Raw genomic sequence first — 17,153 nt, forward strand, 5'->3', positions numbered from 1 at the left:
TCTGCCTCTTTTGGGCAGGATTCTTAGCAAGATTAATTTCAAGAGCAATATAAGGAGGAATTTCAACATGTTTTCTAACACAAACAAGATAAATGCAAAAATTTGGCCTTGTTACTGGTAGTGCTTTGCACGGCTACGAAATCGCCTAGAGTCACTTTGTTTTACCATCTTTCCCCACTACTGTTGGTATGTAGCATCTTAAATCAGTGGCTGAATAAGGAACATCATTAAATAAGTCCTATGCATATCCTTTGTCTATCGGAATGATGATTATAGTATAGAATCCTGAGGGAAGTCTGTTTAAGTAAAATCGGGATCTTCTGGTTTGACAGGGAAGTGAGGACCATAAGTTTTACTATTGCCAGAGCACAGCATTTTAGTTTTAGATAATGGTGTCATGTCTCAATTCTAAAAATGACAGCACAAAAAATAAGCTATACCTGATCTGTTGTATTTAACTGTTTGTTCTGTCTGAAGATTGTAAGGCATGAATAGGGATATAAAGGAGTGAGAAGACCTTCAGTCTTCAAGTCATTCTGCCAGTATGCTAGCAAAACTAGAGATAAAGCATAAGGGATGCTAACTAGAACATTCTCTGAGAAGGCTGAGTTGTGTCTAGAACAGGGTGCTTCAACACAATATACTAACAGCTGATTAATTAGCCTTTTGTCATGTTTACCTGATTTTAGTTTACACGAGTGTGTAAATAGACAATACTGTACATAGGTTGTTTCTATCTAAATACATATGAAACAAGCTGAACTTAAAATATAAATCAATATAGGTGACTTTAATTGTATTAATATGTAGAATCTGTTTGGCCCACAGAAGATTGATGCTCTACCTTATTACACCAGAGGGACACAAACCTAAGCACACAGTCTTGAACAAGACTGTTTAGTAAACTAGAAATCAACACTTTAAGGATTAACCTGTATATAAGTAGATTTGGGGGGGAAGTCTTAGATGCAAGATATTGATCAGTGAGTTCTTTCATGTTACACTTCAGTTAATGATTTGACACTATTCACAAAAGATTCTCCAAATTCCTTTTAGAAAAGAAGTCTTGCAAGTGTAAATATGTACCAAGATTTGTGTGTTAATAGTTAGTACTCTTAACTCATTCACACACAGTGCTTTACAGAGGTGGGGAAACACTTTAAGTGTGGAAACTGACTTGCTTGGTGTGTAACATCAGGTATGCCAGAACAGGGAATAGATCCCAAGTCTAACTCCCAACCTGATGACCTGTATATTGGACCACACTGCCTAGGCTCAACTGGTAATCCTGTACTAGTTTTCTGTGGAAGTGCACTTTTGGGGATATGATCTGGCTTGAATAGGAGTAGTCTTTTCCCTATTATCAGCAAATTTGTTACCACACTTGCTTGGCTTTACTTCTGTTTAATCCTCATTGTCTTGTCTAATAGTGGTTTCAGTGATTAACTCAAATGGGGAACACATCAACACTATCCTTTTCTAGAAAAGGAAATGTGGAGGTAGGTATACAGCTGATGTAACCTTCCTTCAGTTGGTAAAGAGAATGCTAGCTGTGACTGACAGTGTGAAAGTGTATGTCATTTATCAGATGGATAAATAATGAGGCATACATCCCTGTTTTCTAAAACCAGGTGGCTAAATGGTGTGAAATTTTACACGGGGTTGCTTTTTTGATGCCCTGTTAATTTTCTGTGTAGTTGCTCTGTATGCATTTTTAAATAGGAAGTTTCTGAAATGAGGGTTTTGAATGTTTTTCCTTAAAGTCCTACTTTTCATTAACTCAGACATTACCAAACTTTATCTAGAGAGGCAGGTGGATCTGATGCAAAGAATAGAGTGGTGGGGTGTGTGTGTGGTTTGGTTTTTTTTGTTTGTGTTTTTTAAGAAACTTGATTTAGGGTCCTTTTTAGCCTTCGTGTTAAACCAGAGTTTGTGCTGTACACACAAGGTTGGTTGATGGGGTTGCTGAAAGAGCCTGATGCACATAAAACCTTCTCAACTAGCAGCTACACTTTTGGGGATTTTTTTTTTTTCCCCCCTACAAGCACAGAAGGGAAGAAAGTTGCTGTGTTGATAAAGTGTGTAGTGATGAACACTTACCACTCCCACTGCTTCCAGAGAAACAGGTCCACTTCCCTCCCAAATTAAGCACTAAAAACCTGGGAAGTTAATATACAAACTTTGTGAAATAGGGTTACTGCACACACAGAATATTTGACACCCAGAAAAGCAAAGAAGTTAAAAGTTAAGCCACCTAGCAGTATATACCCTCTATTCCACTCATAAGCACACACCTAACCACTACCAAAACTACCACATACCACACACTTAAACTGGCATCACTAGGCAGGAAGCAGAGTATCATCCCAGCCTTCTACACACAACCCTTTACCACACTCCTCTCTCCAAACACAGCCAACTACACCATCAGACATCCACAACTGCTGTTGATGGGGAGGAATAATTGGGTAAGAGGGCTCGTGCAGAAAGTTAAAAGGTAAGCAGAATTAGGGTTTTGGTAGGTGGTCAGTGGCATATAGTAGTTGTGGTAATGGTAAAATGTGTGCCTGTGGGTGAAACAGTAGATCTGTTGAATGGCTTAACTCTTTTCTTTTGTTATGGGTTTGGTGTGTGCGTATTACAACCCTGACTACCAAACAACTCAGTAGGTATTTTATACTGTAGCATTTGGAATCCCTAAGGTTTGGGTCTTTGTTGTGCTAGGCAGTGTACATGTGGTAAGAAACAGACCTCCTTTACTACAGGAGCAGTCCATAAAAAGAACATCTAGACTGTCAGTTTTTATTTAGTTTTCTCCCTTCTTCTCCTCATCCGCCTCACCCAGAAATCTTCAAAATACTCATTTCAGACAATTCTGACTTTTTCCTTCAAGTGTCCACAGAAGTTACAGCCCTCCTCTGCACATCTCTATTAAACTATCCTCAAAGTTTAGAGTTTGTAGTGTAATATATCTGTCCTAGCACTGCTCTTAAGATGTTTTGGTTTAAATTGAAGTGGAGGCATTGTCTTACATAGTGGAAACTATAGAAGGAGACAAAAGTGTGGTTTGTTATGCTTCATCTTACCTTTTTGGTAATTTAGCAGCATTAAGACTCTATAAATAGAAGCTCTCTGAAGCTACTTTTAGTCAGTCTTTCTTACTCTGAAAGACGACATCATATACAAGAAGGAGCTGGAAGGATTCAGGACTTTACCTTCTTAATTTGCAGTAGCTTATTTGTGACTGACGCATTTTGCAGAAACTATATAGGCTTATATAGGAACACATCTAATTAGTGTTAAATATCACAGATAGAGGGTTAGCGTTGGAATTTTTTTACACAAATTTCTTAAGCAAATTGCTTGCGGGAGGACGGGGGAAGCAAAGCTAATTTATTCAAGAAATTAAATCCTGCAGGCCATGATTTATGGTGTTTAAAAGTAGCACAGTTAGTGGAGATTAAATTCCGTAACATGTTAAACTTTCTTGGGTGTAAACAAGAGAACAGATGCTTATTCAAGGCTAGCTGGCTCATTTGCCCTGGTCACTTGGGATCTGAACCCCTAAGCAACAACACTTGGCTCTTTGCTCCTTGAGTAACTGGGTCACATAAGTCTGAATCTGCTGCAACATTCAAACTAAGAAAGCATGCCTTTTAGCATAGGCTCAAGCTCCAGAATCCAGAAGTCAGATGTTCAGTCACTGCTGACAGTCCATCCAGGAGCACTGTGTTACATAAGCTGTTTCTTGGATTTAATTTTCTGAGTACTAGATCATTCAAGTTATCATGTATTGCTCAGTAGGTATATAGTCATGGATCTTGCCTACATTCCTGTGTCTTGAATACATGACTTTCCAGGCCTATTGGATGCAGAGGATGGCTTAGGCAGAGGTTAGAACATTTTCAACATGTTCACTCATAGTAAGGTTAGAACTCCTGAGTTCTGCTGCTAGCTATACCAATTCATTACATAGCAATGGATAAATCACTTAAGTCTAACTTCCTCTTAAAAAAGGGATGATGCATACTTCTCTACATGTAGAACCATTTTATTAGTATTCATATGGCACTGTAAAAATGTTAATGTTTTTGACTGTTTAATTTGTTTAGAAATAAACTCTCTTAGCAATGACCTATTCCATTTTGCCCTTTCCCTGGTTAAATTGGAATATCACTCTTGATCTCCTCATAACACTCCAAGGTCTGGAATCTAGTTGCAAAGTCTGCATTGTAAGAATTTCGCACCGAGCGTCAATGAAACTTATCTCAGACTTCATGTGTTGGTACTTAGATATAGAGCCAAACTATCTCTGAGAACAATTTGTCTCTTCTCATGTGACCTCAGCTGTCTTAAGAAATTTTAGGAGCAGATTCCAGTGTTGCTATAGGTACAGATTTCAAGTGACCAGGCAAACTGAGCCAGCTCATCCTGAATAAGTAATAAATATACACACATAGGAATAGAACTGACAGGTTTTTGTCACTTCAAGATTGAGTCTGAAACCTGACAAACAAAATATCACTAAGAGCTGCTGCAGTTGCATAATAATTACCTTCAAAATGGGATGCAGTGCGTTGTGTGTTTTTTGTTCTTGTTTATAAACAATTAGATACCAGGTAATGATATTGCAATAAAATGGAAGAAAAATACACCCACATACAAAATCTTCTCGAAACTAAAGAGCCTTCATAATTGAAAAGCTTACCTCCTAATAGGAAAACTAACTTTCAAAGGCAGAACAAATCAGAAATGAAAAAATTGGTACAGTTTAAATTTTAATGGGAGTAGCCAATAACTTAAGACCATCCATCTAGGTACTATAGTTTTCCCAAGATTTCAAATGGATTTTACGCTTAGAACTAAATCAGATGTTAACCGCCTATAGGCGTGACATGGTTAATAGGCTAAAAGTCAAACCAAACAAAGATGCATTTGTATCCTCCAACCATCTGAGGAAGAGTAGAAATAATTTGACAGTAGTAAATGCTCTCTTTGTGTAGCGTAAGTGTCACAGAGTCACCCGGCCAATGCTCTGGAACTACTCCATACGAAGCCTGTCAGGACTCTGGTGTAGCATGCCTCCTCTCTCTGAGCATATTATCACCAGGGCAAGAAGCTTACACAGCTTCAACTTTCCTGGGTTGGACCTTGGAGCATTCAGCATCCCTTTCCTCTCTGTGCGCTTCCTGCAGCAAGTCTTCCCCAGGCGGGGCTCTTGGGAAAGCCAGAGGGCCCTGCACCTCAGCTCCTGCAGTCAGCAGTGACTCTCAGCCAGTAAGTAGAACAGAAGGGTTTGTTAGTTGACAGGAACACAGAGTAGAACAGAACTTGCTAACACAGAAATCATTGACTTTCAGCCAAGTCCATGGGGAGTCCTGGGCCAGATGGCCTGGACTCCCCCTCTTTCAGTCCCCCCCAAGCAGACTACCAAGCTACCAGTGATCGGACCTGCGACACCCTGTTGCTCCTCCTCTTTGTCCTGCTTCCTGGGCAACCCGATTACCACCACTGAAATACTGTCACAGTACATAGGGAAGCAGAGGTACGCACGGTATTCGAATAGGACAGTAAGACACTCATGCAACATAAGGTGAATAAAACTCCACGTCGTCACAGTAAGTGTGATTTTTACATGGTTTAGAGTTCTAAAAGTAAGAGCATTATAAATGCAAGCTTTTTTGGTTTTCTATTCTATAAACCTTCCAAAAGTTTTGTGAAACTTGCTAGCAAACATCTTAAATTATCACCTTCCTTTCCTACAAATAAGATTTAATTAAACTGGGAGTTCCTGGGAGCTGCTCTTTTTTGACAAGGACACTCTGATTTTTGTGCTGTTTTTTAGGGCCTACTAAAACCTCACTTTCTTTGTTTAAAGTTATTCTAAAAAACCACCGCCTTTTTATGTAGTGTTTCTGCTTTAATTACTCACCATTCAGTTTGTTTTGGACTGCATAGTATGTGTGAAACTCTAGGGTAGGACTGTTTGTTCAGCACCATAAAATAAGTGCTGTGTGTCATTTACACCAGCAGTATATAACTTAAGTGGGAACATAAGAGAAACTGCAACTTCTGGTTTTGGTAATGTAACAATTTCTGATTTTTAAAAAAAACTAAAATTCCAGTATCTCTCCTACTATACTGAGCAAAAACCCTTTAATGGGAGTTCTTAAAATTAGGAAAAAATAAACTAAGACTTTAAAGAACTCTTAAATACACACTCCAATCTTGAAAAACATTTTCTAAGATTTAGCCGTGAGATTGTGGTTAAACAGTTGCAAAAAAGAAAGCAGAATACCCCTTTACAAAATTGTAAACACATCCAATCTCTACCTTTGGACAGAGATCAAGCATGGAAAATTTCAGTCCCAAATGTAGTATTGCTACCCTCCAGTGCTGAAAAAGTCACAAGCTGGATCTCAAAGTGTCTTAAAAATTATGAGATTTAAAAACCAGAACTTTCCCGTTACATTCTGGTTTCTGAGCCATTCTGGTTCACTGGGGTCATATTTTCAAGATTTTGTATGAAGCACGGGGACTAGAAATCTTTTAAAATGAAAGCCAAAATTCTCAGGTTTTTAGTGGCTGGAGAATAAAGAAAAATATTGCAAGCCTCTACAATGCTGCAAGTGACGCACCTCAGTGGAAGTTATGAATACATGTAACTGATTTGTTTTACAAAACAAAAGCACAGCTGTATCTTAAAGTTGGATAATGCCTGAATTTCCTAGTGATGAGAATAGTTTAAGATTTAAAAAACGTAATTTTGAAATTTAAGTGTTTTAGAAAGTGATTCCAGAAGCTTATCACAAAAGGAGTATCTAAAATATTTTAAGCGTCCCATAGCCATTGTGGGAACCAATTTAGTCAAAGTGGATCTTAAAGAAAAGCTAATAAACCTTGTTTATTCCCATATGTAATACATTAATTATAGATATCTTTTAGAAGGAGTAACTTAATAAAGACATAGACATGGAATTTAACTCCATAGCATGAAGTTAACTTTCATACTGTGCCTCACTTGAAAAAAACAGCTGTCTTTCCATATAAATAGAATTTCAGGTGTCATTAGAAATGCCATTTGATTTTACTCCTACTGAATTTATTGGAAGTTGCCTCTTAAGTAATGCTGATATGGAACCTCAAGAATGTCAACCATGTTAAAACTTTCTCTGTACTAGTTGATCAGAGCACCTAGAGATTTTGTAATTTTTGTATTTTGTAATTTTCTCCAGAAGTGTGATGTTCCAATCCTATTACTGTTAACTTCCCTATTTGTCTAGAATATGAACTGCAGCCTTTGGATGTGTTGGGAGAATGGAAATACAAAAGTCAAATTAGTTGCAGCTACTGCCATACACTAAACTTTTCCAGCAATTTGAAGAACATTTTGTACAGAAGTTAGTCAGCCAGCAGTATTTTGCAAAGCTCCCATACAGAACTGTCTTTAATATGCATGCCAAAATAGCTATTTATAATTTCAGTGCTGTTGCACAATGTCTGAGTCAGCTACATAGATACCCAACTACTAAACAATTTTTTCCTCAAGTAACACCCCCAACACCCCCCCCCCCCGCCCCCCCAGTGATTGCTATGTTTTGCGTCCATATGGCCCTGTGCTTTGTAGGCCTTCTCTGGTAGGGCTGCATGTAATTGCGCTAGAGGTTGTGTAGCAGACCTACAAAGTGAAACTTCCCTAATGTACTCCCTGAGCAAGGGGATGGAGAGTCAGGATGCTATCCTTTACGCGTCTGTATAATATATTTTTTGGGGACATATCAGAGGAGTAAGGAGAAGAGAGGCAGCAGAATAGGAAAATGGTTGTGGCCTGTAAAGAAACAAGAACACTTAAGAACAAAGTGAATTTTATGAAGATGTTATGTGAAATGTTCTTACAGTAACAGCATTGGTTTACTTTGCTAATAAGCCACATTACCAATTTAGTTGACAAACTACCCTCCCTCGTTTCATCTGTTTTGTTAGGACAGGATTTCTTTTCATCAGAGTGCTGCTCTAGGGGATGGCAAAAATGTAATTCTTCATCCTATTCAGTGTTAAGGTGAACCAAACAAATGTAGTTTTGTCCTCTACTACTGCTCTGGTGTAGAAAGATGGTCTGTGTCCTAAGGGGGTGGGGGAGGGGTGTTTTTTTTTTTTTATAAACAAAAAAGCCTCATTGCTGTAGAATCGGAGTAGTGGTATCACACCACAGGAAACCTGAACTTAAAAGTTCCTCTTTCCTACCCTCAAATAATAGGAAAGGGGATATAGAGACTTCAGCTTCCATAAACTGACAGAGTTCTACAGTTTGGGTTACAGCTGCATGTGTGACAACTATTCAGATCTTCCAGCAAAAGGACTGGGTCCTTGCTTCTCTCCTCTCAGTATAAAAATCCATTAACAGCTTAATGTCAGGGAGGAATCTGAGGCAGCAGAAAAGACAGAAGCTAATTCTCTACCTCTTCTCCCCCCCCCCCCCAACCCACCCCACTAAGAAAACAAAACAGCCCACAAATCTTTCCTTAAATCTAAGAATTGCTATCGCCCATATCTTAAGTCCAAAACACTTAAAGATAGAGTGCCTGCTTTAATTTTGAAATTTCCTGACTCTTGGTGCCACCATCTTAATAGGTACTCAGTCTTCAGAGCATGACTAAAAACGCCACCTTGATTATAATTACACGTAATATGCATGTTGTTCTCTAGGAATCCAATCTGTTGCATAGTTCCAGTAGAGACTGGGGAATTGGAGAAAGAGGAGAAGCTCATGAAGCTCCTTGGAAGCTTTCTAGTTCCTCTCCAACTCGCTACTCGGGGACACTTGATCGTCCATGGTCTGGAAGATTTTTGGGAAGCAGAAGCAGATTGGTGAGACTTGCTAATATATAAAATATATGGGGAACAGAGGTTTTACTTACAAATCTTCCAGGTCAAAAAACCTGCTAGTAGGAATCCCCTGCTATGTTGTTTAAAATAAGTTTGATAGACTCAGTCAAGTTAACAGTGAGGGGGAGGAAGGGAAAAAAGGGGACTGAAGTTGTTAAGACATTTATACAGCAATTATAAAGAATTCCTTGAATTAGATTTATTTTAGATTAGTTTACAAATAGTTAAAATAACCACGACAAAATCTTAGCCTTATGTAAAAGTTCCAGAAAGGTTATGGGCAATAAACACAAATTCACAAAAGCAGTGACCTGTCTGTGATGTTTGCTGCTGCAGCTCCATGGTTTCTCCTGTCCTCGCCACATGTGAGGCTGTCCTCTGTCACTGGAACCTGGAGGAGGCTGTCGCCTGTCGCAGGACCCCACAGGGGAACCGTGAGAAGGCTGTTGCCCTGTTGCTGGGGCCCTGCTGGCTGCCAGCTCTAGTCCCACGGCCCCAGGGACTGAAGCAAAAAATGTCAGAGGTCTCTGGAAGGCACGGTTTCTGTGACATAAATATTGCCTTACAAATAGTTAAATATAAATTTGAAGGGGACATAGCTCTGCAAATCCTCCATTTTAAAATTAAAGCAGTTGTATGCATAATGGGGGAAAGACGGGGGTGATTACTTGACTCTTAAATGCATATTGTGGCCCCACCCATGCCCAAACTAACACTATGGCACTCCCGTGGCTCCACTCCTTCTAGGAGTGAGGCAATAGTTTTCAGAGTTAAGATGAATAAGGGGAACTCTTGTTTTAGGTTGCTTGCTGGTTCAGACAGGCATCTGTTACACCCTGATCATGTTTTCAAGTTACTTTGACCCTCATGGTTGCATAATTTTAAAATGGAAGCTGAAATTTTAATATTTTGTGACTCCAGGAACTGGGGCCTAAAATGTCTGCCTTCATCTGGGTCTGGTCCCCACACAGAATTGAAGCTTGCTATTTATGACATTTTATGCACAATACTGAAGGCAACAAATGTTTAAAAAAAATTAGTAGTAAGACAGAACACTGGGCAAGCCATGGAAAGGTCTGTGACCTCTTAAAATAGGGAGATATTTGGAAACTTTGCCGAGAGAACATACAGTTTAAACAGGTTTCTTACACCAACTTAAAAGTTGAAGGTAAGCAGAGTGTGGGTGAGAAAACAAATGGTGTGGGGCTGCCAACCTTCAAGGGAAGTCCTGGTGTGCATGTAGTTGAAGTACAAGCTGTGCCTCTGCTTCTCAAAGGCCTGTCCCGGTAGTTAGTAGGCACTGCAGGCTTTTCAAACTGGTATGTTTTGGGGTTCTCTCTCCCCCTGCCCTCCATAAATTTATTTTTTCCCCCTAAAGTGACTTTTGAGCTGCAATGCAAAGGGATGTTGCACCACACAGTACTTTCTGAAATTGTTGCTTTTAGGTTAGCTTCATTGCTCAATGTGTGTGATTGCTAAACAGGGTTACGAGTCTTGTTTTGTACTAGGTTTGGGAAGCTAGTTTCTATATTTATTTATTTAATTTATTTTTTAAATGACGGAGGAAAAATGTCTAGTACAGCTCCCAGTCATAAAAAGTAAAAGCAGCTGCTTTGCATAAACCCTATATAAAAAATTAAGCTTTTCCTTAACTCTCTTCAAATAAATTTGAATTGTGATTTATAGGAAGGATCTCCAGTAATAGGACAGGAAGGTGAAGTATCAAGGCAAGGTGTAACTGACTGATGCATGAAGTTTTTTTTTTTTTTGTTCTGGTTACACAAATCTTAGTAAAACTATACATGTATGCCTCATTTCCTCTAATAATAATAATATTATTAGCCCTAATAATTTTATAATTCTGCCTCCTAACTTGTATTAGCGACTAGCAGTCAATTGTGGTCTGCTGCTGATCGTATAACTTGCAGTTCAGTGTTGACTATAAGAAGTTATAACAAACATTTTATCCATAGTCACAGTCTTCAGAAGCAAGAGATTTAATTGCTAGCCCAAACCTATAACTTTAGGTTGCTAAAACAGATGATAGAATAATTTGGGGAATATATATATCAAGAACATTTAATAAAATGAGCATTAAAAGATGGAATTGAGCAGTTAAAGCTGTTTGTGAACTGTAAAGGCTATTATAATCTTTACTGTCTCTTCAAAAATGTAGACAATGTGGAAAAAAATCAGTGCTGTGACACCTTCATGTATTCAAACATGGCTCAGTGACAGTGTTCTGCATATCAGAGGGAAATGCTTTTCAGTGTTACAAAACAGTGTAATGGGGAAGAGTTCCTTAAGAAAAACTGATTAAACCCTGGGGTTGGAAGGAGAGGTTGGGGGGGAAAGGAGAAGCTAATCAAGGCTACTGGCATAAGTCCTAAAATACAGCTAAAGGACTATTTTTACTAAATCCTTTTAACTGTTTAACCAAGTCATGCTTACTGTGAGGTAAATTAGCAGCTTTTCTATAGCACTCCTGTGGATCTTTTCCACATTGTTTTTATAAGCAAATTAGGCAATGCAAATTGTCTTGCTGACTTTACCAAGCTGGTTCTAGCCATATACAGGTAGGTAGTTTAAAAGCTTGTTTTTACAGGTAAAAAGCTTAAGTGAAATTACTTTCCATAACTTCTTTTTTTATATATATATATAAACACTCAGTCTACATCCTCCTCCTCTCCTCTTTCATCTACTTGGTATGGTGAATCTGAGAGAACTCAGGGAGCATACTCAAGACTACATAACCAGCAGCGGGATAGTGATTCAAAGAGACCTAAGCTTTCCTATGCATCTACCTCTTCTGTGAGAAGTAATGGCTTAAATTCAGTTTCAGGTAAGAGATGTCTTTATTACTAGTGCTAAATAAGATGTATAAAATGTAGTTCTGAACAGCAAGCTTTTACCAAGTTGTAAATATCTGCTGATAAATACTGAGGCTTTAAATACTTAGATATTCAAAATAAACTTTAAACAGTAGAAACAAACGGTTTTCACAATTTTGGTATCCTTATCAGTGTCTAGGAAAATATTAACTTAGTGTTTTGAAGAGACCACTTTATTAAAATCACTTTTTTTTTTTTAGTAGAAAACATTCCTATTTAAAGGTGAATGGAGTGACTAAGGTAACCAAATGTCAGAGTCCTAAGGAAGAAAGTCTGCAGCTGTTTACTGATGCAGTTTGGAACCAAAATTTAATGAAATTTAATAGGTACACAAGAGCAGTAGGGCACGTGGGAGCAAATTCTTCCCTGTATCCTAGCTATGCCTTTCACATAGCCCTAAATACCCCAGCTGGCCAAAATACTATGGGCAGAGGTGGAGCTAGAAGCAGATTTTTTTTTTTTTTTTTTTTTTATTAAACCATGGGCTAAAGGTGGCCATCTTGACAACAGAGCTTTCAAGACAATATTAGACAACACTGAACTGATATGGTTTTAGATTCTTAAGAGAATGCTTAATCTAACTACTGCTGGAGTTAAGGTTGTAAATATGTGTCTAGAATGTGTGTCCATGGGGTGGGAATAGAATTGAATACTCAGTTTAAGTGTAGAAGCTAAAACTAAAGTTGAAGGTAAATTTAAAAAATAAAATCAGAAAGTTATGAAAATACCACAGACTACCTTAGGTATGGTCTTGTAACCCTACCCTCTCTATTCAGAATATTTTCATATCTTCAGAACTGATTATGAATAGGATGCTTCACACCATCCTATCAGACATTAATAAGATTACCCTCAAATCATAATAATACATGTATGCCATTGACTCTTCTATTCACTCTGCTTTGAGAAGACTGCGGTACCAAGAGTTCTCCTCTTACTCTTCATATAAAAGCTAAAGTGAAATGTAGTTTCTCATCTTCCCAGTATACTTCTGTCATGTCAGACATGGAGTCATTTTAAAACCGTGTATATTCCCTGTTGCTGTCTTCAGCGCTTTGGTTCCTAGCAGCTATAGAAACATTAGTGGTGCCTACATCCAAGGTTATACAACTTAATCCAAGATGGATGTGATTTAAGGTGGCTTCAGCCACAAGTGAGAAGTGATAGTATGGATTTTAAGAAGGCCACAGAAACCAGGGATCCTGGCCAAACCACCAAGGTATCAGAGGCTTGGCGTATCACACTTACCTTACGTAGGATAGAATAATGGGGCAGAGTTAAATTGGCTTGGGGTACTTGAGTGGTTTTGCCATACTTTGCAGTATTTTAGGATTGTGGGTCTGGGTAGGGTTGTTATAAGCTTATAACTTTAAGAAAAATCCAGTGTTAAACACAATGAAAATGTTCTGTCAAGACTTCCTTCTTGTATACAGACCTGTATTTATAACCTTATGTCCAGCTAAACACTCTTCAAAATCTGAGAACACTGGCAATTTGACAAATGGTTGGATTCCACTACCTTCTTCCCCACCTCCACTTTGATAATACATTGTATATTCAGTACAAACCATGGCATCATTGACCATCTCTGCTTTTTGTGGTCAGGTGGGAACCGCAGGAAACCATAAGTGATTACAGATTCTGATCTTACAAACCCCTTTGCACATAGAAATGTCCATTGTAATTTGGAGTTTTGTCCACAGGATTGAGACTATTACTACACTGATTCGCTTTCAGATGAATGGGCTGGTGCCCTCATTTGAAAACTCCTGACTGGCAACATAAAACATAAAATGGAGAAGGCTAAGGCTCCCTTTGTACGTTATTGATGCTTTGCAGCACGTATGTTTGTAATGCAGCTTCAGAAAAATATTCGATGTATTTACTGAAATAGCTACTCATAATAAAGCAACGTTAAATGTCTAAAGGAATATTTGATCCTTGCTTTTTTTTTTTTGGATTTGGCTGGTCCTCAGACTGAAGTAATATATGTGTTAAATTGTATTTAATTACAAAATAGTACACCTCTGCCCCGATATAACACGAATTCAGATATAACGCGGTAAAGCAGCACTCCGGGCGGGTGGGCTGCGTGCTCTGGTGGATCAAAGCATGTTCAATATAACCTATAATGCAGTAAGATTTTTTTTTTTTTGGCTCCCAAGGACAGCGTTCTATTGGGGTAGAGGTGTATAACCAATGTTTTAAGAGAGCCACTGAAGAAGCACATTTGTTCCTACCAAATCTGAAATACCTAACTCCTGCTTAGATGCTGAAGCAGTTACAAAAAAAAAATTTTTCAAAAAATAAAATTGAAAAACACTTGCCATTTAAAAACAAAAACGGAACTTTTTTTGTACTGTGAGCAAAGCAGTTCAATTTTTAATTACTCGTGGGCTGAGAATGTGTTCTGAGAAAACAAGTTTTAAGAAGCCCCTTTAGCATCAATGCAATTATACTGTAATACACCAAAGCAAATCAGATGTTTGAGTAAAACTGGCATTGATATTTTTGTGATACTGAAATTTTTAAACTACCAGTAGGATTTATACAGAGTTCTTGTTTTTTAGATTCCTCATGGAGGTATAATCAAGTTCCTAGATCTTCATCAGTGGTACTCAGTTCTCTGGGAACTGAGCTAGTGAGAGAGAGGAGAGAGCTAGAAAGGAGAACAGATCCATCTGTTAGCAGTCTTGTGGATTATAGTCACAGGAGTGGTGACTTTACATCTTCAGCATGTATGTACTATGCAGCTGAAAGCTTGCAAATGCATAGGTTGTTTGCTTAACTTTTTGTTTGTTGTTCCTTTAATGTTTCATGTCACATGTAAAATATAACAAATGTACTTTAATTCTTTATTAACTCAATTTAATTAACTCAACTGGTCAAACATGTAGATAAGAGTTTAACTTGCTGTCTAATTGCTGAACAGTTATCTCTGTCTAGATCCAGGTTTGAAAATGCCTTTTATGCATTTAACTGTAGATACAGCGGCAAACTATTTACACCAAGCTGCGGGGATCTGTTGAACGGAGCTCTGTGTTGAGTGAAACATTATATTGCCTTGATGTGAATTTTCAGCAAACCTCTCTGCTCCCTCAACTTCTCAGCCTATTTTCCAGTGAGAGATTTGTTTAACCTCTTAAGTGTTCCCCAGTGGATGGAAAATGAAGTATAAACTAGGTTATTTGACTAATAGATATCTATACACTGTGTCCCTCTTTCCTAACTTATCTCTTGCCTGAGTGAATCAGCTCAGATATCTCACATGTAGACCATTTACCTACCAAGAGATTTCTACCATGCATCTTTTGAAGAGTAGAATGTGTTGAGAAAACAAGTGCAGAACAAAAATTACAAGTCAGTAGCTGTTGGCGAGCAGAGTGCACATACAACCAGCTTGAGACACTTACTTATAACCTCAGAGGGCTTTATAAAAAACTTAACACAGACTAATACGACTTTGGGGTTCAAAGCAATCTTTGGACTTGAGTATTTAGTGAGTATTTTAACAGAACCACATAATCCTTATGCCAGGCTTTCTTCCTATTTAAGCTGTTTTGGCCTTTGTAGAGCTACCCTACCTATCCAAGGAAAGACTCCTCACATATCCTTCTCACACCCAGTACACCAGTGCTTTAATGGTGTCTTCATGTAAAACTGCAGAATCCCCATTCTTATGGGTATGGGAAAATAAAGGAAAAATATAGGCCCCAATTCTGCATTGTGATGTGGGTAGTCAGTCTGCTGTGCTTGCATGGAGACTCTTTCAAGTCAGTGGGACTTCCTGCATGTACAGATCACAATGCAAGATTGGGGTGCCTTAGTGCCTAAGGAAAGGATTTCTGTTTCCTTGCCAGTGGTAGCCTAGCATTAAATAGTGTAGAAACCTTGCTATGGCCCTAGTTGTGCAAGGAGAGCTATTCAGAAGGTTTCCTGCACCTGTGGAGAGCTATTTACTTCAAAGGGGTTCTGCCTGTGCAGTTCTCTTTCCAGTTTCAGGGCTTGTGTATCATGAGTTCAGAAATGTCATGTGATGCAGTGGATTATAATGCTATGCTATACAGGGAAACATTTGACTCCAGTTAATGAATTCAATTTTTAAAAAACAAGCAAAGCAGTCTGTTTCGTTACCTGGTTGCTTATCTGTTCCTCCTTTTTAAAAAAGATTCACTTTCTCCCAGCCTCCTTCTTTAGGGGGAAAAAAGGTTATCTTCAGCTATGGCTGCTGGTCTTTTGCGGCTCAGACATAAAACAGGAACCCTGGTTCAGCTGCTGTAATGTCGAAGGAGTTGCTCTGGGAGTTAAGTCCTTGTACTGACTACATTCTGAAGACAAACTACAGGATCTAAAGAAATCATGCATCCAAAGAAGCAGCAGATGGATAATTAAAAAAAAAAAAAAAAAGTGGGGGAGGAGAAGGAGGGCAGCAAATTTGAGGACTCAAGAATAACATTTTAATTGGCTGGTTGGATCATATGGCTGTGTTAAGCCAATTGACATCTGGATAGCAAACTGAGCAACTGAGAGCAATAATACTAAATGATCAGTCATATGACTCTGTCTGAGCCAACTGGATGGTTGAGCCATTGAACAGTAATAGATTCTAAAGTGTCAGTTGTTCATGAAAGCCAATGTTAGTAATACACTTGTTAGTCAACAGTTACTCTTAGTATAACTAAATTATTTACTGAGGGATTATTGAAATTATGGGGGGGTGTTTTTGTTTTTTTTTTACTGTATTGTAGTTATTTGAGCACTTAGATGTTAAACAAGATGCTTTTTCTTTTCACTGCATCTGATTATCATTCCTATTGAAGTTGTAGGACATTTAAAGATCTCTAACTGAAGCAGCTACTACTAAACTTAATCAGTAGCGGCCACATAACCTTTGAGTAGTTTTTGAAACTACAGTTTCTGTTGTCTCTCGTTTTCAGGTATAGCTGGGATTAAGTATTCCAAAAGCTGTTAAACTCCTTTTTTTAAATACTGTAACTATATCAGAATGCCTTTATTTTGGGAGAGGAGGAAATATGCTTTATCTATAAATTTTGCATTCTCAACATATTTTAATGACTGTTACATTTGTCTCTGAAATTCTGAGACTGATCTGAATATTTACTTCAAAAGGCCCAAACTGGTTGGACATTGAAGAATAGGTATTAAATAGAATACTGTTTATATATGCAGTTTGCTATTAAATATAAGTATTGTGCTTACATAATGTCAGTTGACAGATATATTATTTTAATGTTCATTAAGTTGATCCCTCCATACGAGGAATGCTGAATCATAAGGTGGTAGTTTAAATAAAATACAGATAAGGATTGTGGGGTATGTGCATCTGCTATTGACTTAATGCACTGGTTTCAGTTT

General features: G+C 38.1%; 1 protein-coding gene across 12 annotated transcripts in view; it reads left to right on the forward strand.

The window, feature by feature from the left end:
• Window positions 1-17,153, forward strand: part of MARCHF7 (membrane associated ring-CH-type finger 7) — a 34,833-nt gene that overhangs the window by 6,440 nt on the left and 11,240 nt on the right. For 10 of the 12 annotated variants that reach the window (XR_005227240.2, XR_005227241.2, XR_005227239.2 and 7 more), the window contains 3 exons: window positions 8,707-8,868; window positions 11,557-11,728; window positions 14,348-14,515. Coding sequence is in view for 9 of the 12 variants with exons in the window: in XM_037911866.2 (XP_037767794.2) it covers window positions 8,707-8,868; window positions 11,557-11,728; window positions 14,348-14,515 (502 nt within the window). In the remaining 3 variants the exon portion in view is untranslated. Of the gene's footprint in view, window positions 1-4,117; window positions 5,594-8,706; window positions 8,869-11,556; window positions 11,729-14,347; window positions 14,516-17,153 lie in introns of those variants that run through there. The other 2 variants (XM_043525174.1, XM_037911870.2) reach the window with 2 other exon arrangements.

This window comes from Chelonia mydas, chromosome 11 (assembly GCF_015237465.2).
Source record: "Chelonia mydas isolate rCheMyd1 chromosome 11, rCheMyd1.pri.v2, whole genome shotgun sequence".
Lineage (NCBI taxonomy): Eukaryota > Metazoa > Chordata > Testudines > Cheloniidae > Chelonia > Chelonia mydas.